General features: G+C 31.7%; 1 protein-coding gene across 1 annotated transcript; it reads right to left on the reverse strand.

The window, feature by feature from the left end:
• Positions 1 to 1300: 1300 nt before the first annotated feature.
• Positions 1301 to 3438, reverse strand: LOC101254370 (zinc finger protein CONSTANS-LIKE 16). The gene is made up of 2 exons (XM_004235757.4): positions 1846 to 3438; positions 1301 to 1750 (listed from the first exon to the last, which is right to left on the reverse strand). Exons 1-2 carry the CDS (start codon positions 2836 to 2838, stop codon positions 1517 to 1519), a joined length of 1227 nt encoding a protein of 408 aa, XP_004235805.1. The 5' UTR covers positions 2839 to 3438; the 3' UTR covers positions 1301 to 1516.
• Positions 3439 to 4788: the final 1350 nt, after the last annotated feature.

The following is a 4788-nucleotide window of genomic DNA, read 5'->3' on the forward strand; positions in this document are numbered from 1 at the left end:
TAACCAAAGCTGAATTAATTATTTTGTTAATTGAATAAAAGCATAGGTTATGACTCTTCTACTTAGCTTTTTGTCATCTGGACTCTTATACTCAACATAACACAATAAATTAAATTTCACAATATATTAAATTCCTCTGACCATTGATCATCCTTATGTGACATTAATATAAATGAGTTCACAAGAGAGTGTAGTCACACGCCTGCAAAGGCAGGTGAACATAATATTTGAAATTTTAACTTTTATTTTTAAGTTATTAAAATTATTTTTTTTGAAATATAAATTTAAAAAGGAAAAAAACTTCACCTTCTTCCCTACATTACCTCCATCTTCTTCCCCACACCAACTTTTTTCCAGCCACCCCAATCCCAACCTATTTTTATTTCTAATCCACGCCCTATTGTTATTTATCTTCATTTTTCTTTCACTTCTTTCCTCTTTCCCCCACCCATCCCTATTTTTTTCATCTTCAATCATCACTTTCCTTCTTTTTTTCCCTCCCATACTTGAATTTCTATCTTTCTGCTTTTTCTTGCTCATTTTCAACTTCTTTCTTGTTTTTTTTTTTTTTGGTTATCCTAAATAAAAAATGAAATTTTGGGCAAAAAATTTTGAACATAATAAGCAAAGAAAAATCAGGAATTAGTGGAGTTGTTGATATCTCTGATGAGTAACTTAACCACTTTTGATGTCAAAATTATTCTTGTCTTTGTAAGCAATTTGGGGTGTGAAATAATAGTTAACATTGGATTATGAAAAGTTTGGTTAGATTTGGTTGTTAGGTGGCTTGGTTGTTGTTATTGTTTGTTAGATGACTTAGGTTGTTCTTACTTTGATCTTGCTGAAAAAAATGACGATGATGCCGGCAAAAAAGGACGCCGCCGTCAAAAATGGAGACGACACAATGGCTCCATCTATTTCTCCGGCATCGACGAGATCCTCTACCTTGTTCGACCAGTTTGTATTGCTATCCATGCCAAAAAATAAAAAATGCTATATTGGGTTTTACAATTGAATTCTAATGGATTTTACGACACTGGCTTGGTGGTGAAATAGTGAAAATAGAGAGGATTAGAAATGTCAATAATAAATTAAAATAGCACTAGCGGGGAGTGAAGTAATTTTATGACTTCATCAGATTGCTGGATTGTGAAAAAATTGAAGACCGTGATGGTGGGTTAGGGAAGTGGAGGAAAGGTGTACAAAAATAATAATTTTATTTGATAAAATAGATTTTTGTAAATTTGTCTTTTATTTAATATTTTTACTAATAATTAAAAAATTATTATGAAGAAAATTATGACTTGAAATAAAAATCTTATTTTGGTTAAGTTCAGGAGTGCAGATGATAAAAAATGAAGTTGAAGAGTCCATAATACAATCTGATAGAAGTACGAAGATCCACCGGACTATTTTGCCTAAAAAGAACCTAAGTCATTCCAGATTGCTAGTGTAAGCAAAATGGTGATGTTATAATACAAACTCTACTATCAACTACATCAAGATCAATTCATCATCATCGTTTATTCATCATGTAAGAAAAACCAGGCACTGAAAACAACGATGAGCTCCTTTTAATGAATCGTCCTTTCAGCCTAGGCCTTTTTTCTGCGTTCAATTTCCTAACTTCATATCGAATTTTCTTCGAAAACAATCTGTTCTGTCTCTTCTCTCTGTAACGCGATACCCTTGCTTCTCTTCCTCCATCGCCACATCTTACATGTCCCCCATAATTACCTACACTTGTTTCCTAAATAAAAAAGATATACAACAATATCAATGATTATATATAACTAGTTATTCAACACGAACAGTAATTGTGGAAGAAGAAGAAGAAGAAAATACCGAGAAAAAATCGGGCCAGTAGTCATCAGGATTGAAATGGGGTCGGATTCCATTTGTCCATGGAGAAGATTGATTTGGCCAAGCACTAATAACCGCCTCATGATTAAGACTGAGAAACAGTCTGTTTTTTTCATCAGATTTTGTACTGCTACCACTGTACTCTTCTGCACTAGCGATAAATTCTGTTACTGCTGCATCTGCTGCCATTACTTTCTGCTCAACTGTTTCTTCATAATATTCATCAAAGTTCCAATTCAGTGCTTCCCTTTCCATATCCAATTCAGGATCCAAATGACAAGCAACAACAGCTCTCATTTCTTCGTCTTCAACTTCAATTTTAATCGCCTTGTTATTTTCAAAATCCGCGTTTAATAACTGAGTACTCTGTTCTTCTTCGCCTCCCAGTAAGGTTTCAACATCCGCAGCGAATTCAGCAAGCTCAATATCAGATGAAAGAAACTCAGGAAGGTTCAGATCATGGCAAGCATCTTCAGTGTTCAACAAAATGTCCAGATCAACAATAGATCCAGTTTCATCTGGCACATTGCAGAGTTCTGCTTCAAACGGATCGAAAATTGGAACTCGATAAAGCAGCTGCTCTTCGTTTTCGAATTCATTTTCATCCAACGAGTTCTCTTCGCTGCCAATTTCCGGTACCCGATTTTCCTCGTTCTTTTTCCATTGCCTGATTTGTGCCTTTTTTCCATTTCTCGGCGTTCTAGCCTTTCGAGTAAATCCCTGGTGCCAAGAAGGTTGATGAGTTTTGTCGACTAATTTTGTAATGGTTGATTTGTTAGAACATGTTTCGAGACGAACACGTTCATGCCGACTCGCCAATTGGTTCGCCGAATGAATCGAAACATCGCACGATTGACAAAGAAAGGCATCATCAGCTGGGCAAAACCAACGTGCTCTCTTTGACAAACAGCTATCACAAGCTCTAGCTGTTTTTCCTCCTATAGCATTTGCCGTCTTACTTTCACTAGTCATCATTTACAATCGTTCTGATATAATATCAAAACGAGATCCGAAGGAGAATATAGTGAAATTCGTAAACGCTACGGAGGATTCAATTAAAAGGAATTTGAACAAGCCCAAAAAACAAAGTGGAACAGTTCGATATATATAAAGGATCGTTAGTACAATAATTGCTCATTTTTGTGTGCCCACAGCAACCGCTTCTGATATAACAGTTTATTGTTTCTACTTGTTGAGTCCATGCACTTTTGGCTAATATTTTCCTTGAAGAAGAAAATAAGATTAAGCTGTTTTGGGTCCCATAAATTGGCACATCTGATTATTGATTGGTTGAATTTCTAAAATCCATCCAGAACACTGTATTTTCATTGGTTAAATGTCTATATTTACGATTCTTATGGGGCCTATTTTAACATGTGAATGAACAAGGCTTGCTACTATTAGTGTTATTTATGACATTTTTGTCTCTATATTTCAGTTATAAGAATTTTGAATTTTTTTTAATTTTATTTTTCGTGTGTGGTCCTTTATTTTGTTTCTTTCAACTTATGTTTGCTTGATGAGAAAATCTGAACCATTGTTCTCCTCCACTTGATCCACTAGTGGATGGTAACAGATTTTAAAAATGGCCTCAAAATTTATTCATATGGTAATTTTAATTTGTATGTTAAATTATTATTTTTTGTAAAATAATAATAATAAATCTGGAAACAGCTATAAGCATAGTGGGCCATGCATGGAGGAGTACTCTTGTGGTAAGAATTCAAGAAACAGAATCTTAATAACCATATCCACTAATTTTTACATGCAAAAGACGAAAACATATATATCATTAGAAATATTAGGTTTTATACATTGTGAGTCGCATAAACTTAATAGTAAATTAAAATTTGAGTTATTCTTTGTTTCAATTGAGCATTTGAGCACCTAACACAAATTATTTCAATAAGACACTATTGCTTTAATTTTTTTTAAATTATCTTTTTTTTTTACATGTTCATAAGTATTTATTAGGTGGTTAAGTCAACTATATGATATTTCATCTTCTTTATTACATGTATTAACCTCAATTAGAAAATGTTTAGAGTTTTACACTTTTTGAGATGAATATTGTATTTAATTTGAATGCTTTATTATTATATGTTTAGGTGTTTAATTGAAACAATTTATAATATTAACTTCGCTCAACTATGACTCAAATCTAATATACATCCTCATATTATCTAAGTGAGCAAAAAATATCCTTATATTATCTCAAAAATAACAAGAATCATCCTTTAGCCTATTTTTATCAAGAAACTGATTGAACCAATAAAATAAACATACTTTTTAGATTTGGTCACGTCGAAAGGATTAAAGTTACCTAAAAAAAATAAGGATATGGATAGGAAATGAATCTTGAATTTAAACTTCGTGTGTAGTTAGTTTATAGAGTATGTTTTTTTTGCATCATCAAGTAAATTGACTTGCGCCAAATGCCAATACATAAGTTTTGAAATATTCATACAGTATGTTTCGAAGGTTAGAAAAATTATGTTAAAAAATCATTTCAAATATATTGCATCCAACTATTTAGAGATTTTCTTTAGTAAAATAATGAGGGATATATACTGTATATACAATGTTCACATTTTATACAATGTACAAAAATATTGAAAATTTAGTGAAATCACGTAGGTGATTGGTTATTAAAATAAAAAAAATAATTACTTTATTTAAAAATTTTGAAGTTGGAGCTGTATCTTTTTTTTTTTCAAAGAAAATTTAGAATTTGAATATATATTATCTTAATATAATTTAAACTCTCAATTTTGAAAAATTAAAAAAAATCTCCTAACTTGATTAGTTTAACCATGTGTATATATATTCATTCAACTTGGCACATATTTTTGTTTGGGCGTGAGTTTCTTTAAAAAAAATATAGATAAAAGAATTAATCTTGCAACTTTTTGGATAGTTCAAAGA

This window comes from Solanum lycopersicum, chromosome 3 (assembly GCF_036512215.1).
Source record: "Solanum lycopersicum chromosome 3, SLM_r2.1".
In the NCBI taxonomy this organism is placed as follows: Eukaryota; Viridiplantae; Streptophyta; class Magnoliopsida; order Solanales; family Solanaceae; genus Solanum; species Solanum lycopersicum.

Excerpts from the sequence above, each read along its gene's own strand:
- LOC101254370 (XM_004235757.4), bottom strand. The coding sequence starts at position 2,838 with ATGATGACTAGTGAAAGTAAGACGGCAAATGCTATAGGAGGAAAAACA. Across the intron at positions 1,751-1,845 it reads ACTGGCCCGATTTTTTCTCG|GAAACAAGTGTAGGTAATTA; the intron begins GTATTTTCTTCT and ends TTTTTTATTTAG.